The sequence below is a fragment of the Sinocyclocheilus anshuiensis genome, unplaced genomic scaffold, assembly GCF_001515605.1.
Source record: "Sinocyclocheilus anshuiensis isolate Anshui unplaced genomic scaffold, SAMN03320099.WGS_v1.1 scaffold2305, whole genome shotgun sequence".
In the NCBI taxonomy this organism is placed as follows: Eukaryota; Metazoa; Chordata; class Actinopteri; order Cypriniformes; family Cyprinidae; genus Sinocyclocheilus; species Sinocyclocheilus anshuiensis.
The window spans coordinates 4,262-5,528 of NW_015552535.1; the positions used below are offsets into that span (position 1 = coordinate 4,262).

At 37.5% G+C, this 1,267-nt stretch overlaps 1 protein-coding gene across 1 annotated transcript in view; it reads right to left on the reverse strand.

The window, feature by feature from the left end:
• LOC107663745 (laminin subunit alpha-1-like) overlaps window positions 1-1,267 on the reverse strand; it is a gene marked incomplete at its 3' end in the record, with an annotated part of 23,200 nt that overhangs the window by 2,794 nt on the left and 19,139 nt on the right. Inside the window, exons 7-8 of the mRNA XM_016454058.1 lie at window positions 1,015-1,018; window positions 123-301 (exon numbers count right to left, since the gene is read on the reverse strand). Coding sequence (XP_016309544.1) covers window positions 123-301; window positions 1,015-1,018 — 183 coding nt within the window. The remainder of the gene's footprint in view (window positions 1-122; window positions 302-1,014; window positions 1,019-1,267) is intronic.

Here is a 1,267-nt window from a genome sequence, read left to right on the forward strand (position 1 = left end):
ACACCCACGCGCGCGCACACGCACACACACACACACACACGCGCGCACACGCACACACCCCCCCACCCACACACACACACACACACACACACACACACACACACACACACACACACACACACCTGGTGTGGTCTGTAGTATCCGTCTGCACAGGTTTGGCAGTTCACTCCTGCTGTGTTCTGCGAGCAGTTCACACACACTCCTCCTCCCACAAACAGGCCGAGTGTGTTCACGCTCAGCCGCAGATCCGCCACCGTCTGGTTGTAGTAACAGTCGACGGCTTTGTTGTGACAGTTACATTCTGATCAACGAGACAGAAAACACAGAGATCAGGAGGCTCATGATCGGTTATAGATGAAAGTGTGTTTGTTTTTGTGCTTAAGTGAATCCCACAAAATATGTCCAGGCCATTTTTCATCACAACATCAAGTGATCATTAAGATATTTTGCATTGTGACTAAAATTTCAGTTACTGTAATACAAAATTAATAATAAAATATACAATACATATTATATTACATATTTAAATAAAAAGAAAATATACTTTTATTATCTACGTATACGTTAAAATATTACATTTAATAAATTAATTAATGTAATTGATAAAAAATTAATAAATTAATTGACTAATTAAATAATGATATTTATTTTTAATAAATATATAAATGTATTTGTCTTTTCTGTATTGCAAGTCTAAAAGGGACTTTTTTTTTTTAAAGAATAGAATTAGAATAGAGAGTGTTAGAGTTACAGGGTCAAATTAAAGATGGAAGAGATGTGTTTTTAGTCATTTCTTGAAGATGGTTAAGGACTCAGCTGCTCAGATTGAGTTGGGCAGGTCATTCCACCAGGAGGGAACAGTTAATGTAAAAGTCAGTGAAAGTGATTTTGTGCTTCTTTGGGATGAACAATAAAGCGACGTTCACTTGCAGAACGCAAGCTTCTAGAGCAGTGGTTCTCAACCCGCAGCCCGCGGGCCGCATGCGGCCCGCCACAAATTCAAATGCGGCCCACCGTGCTGAACACAATTAAAAAAAAATACTTTCAGTTTCACAATTCATTTTAGTTTTTCCATTAATTAAAAAATTTACTAAATAAATATAAGCTATAGCCTAATGTTTTTATGTAAAATAATTTTGTTTTTCATATATTATTTTCAGACATGAGCAGTACTCACATAGCCTAATTAACGTTACGCATTTAAAGTAACGACCAAGCGGCCAGCGGCAGACAGTGAGCATATGTTTGATCAATTTAGCCTTCTCAA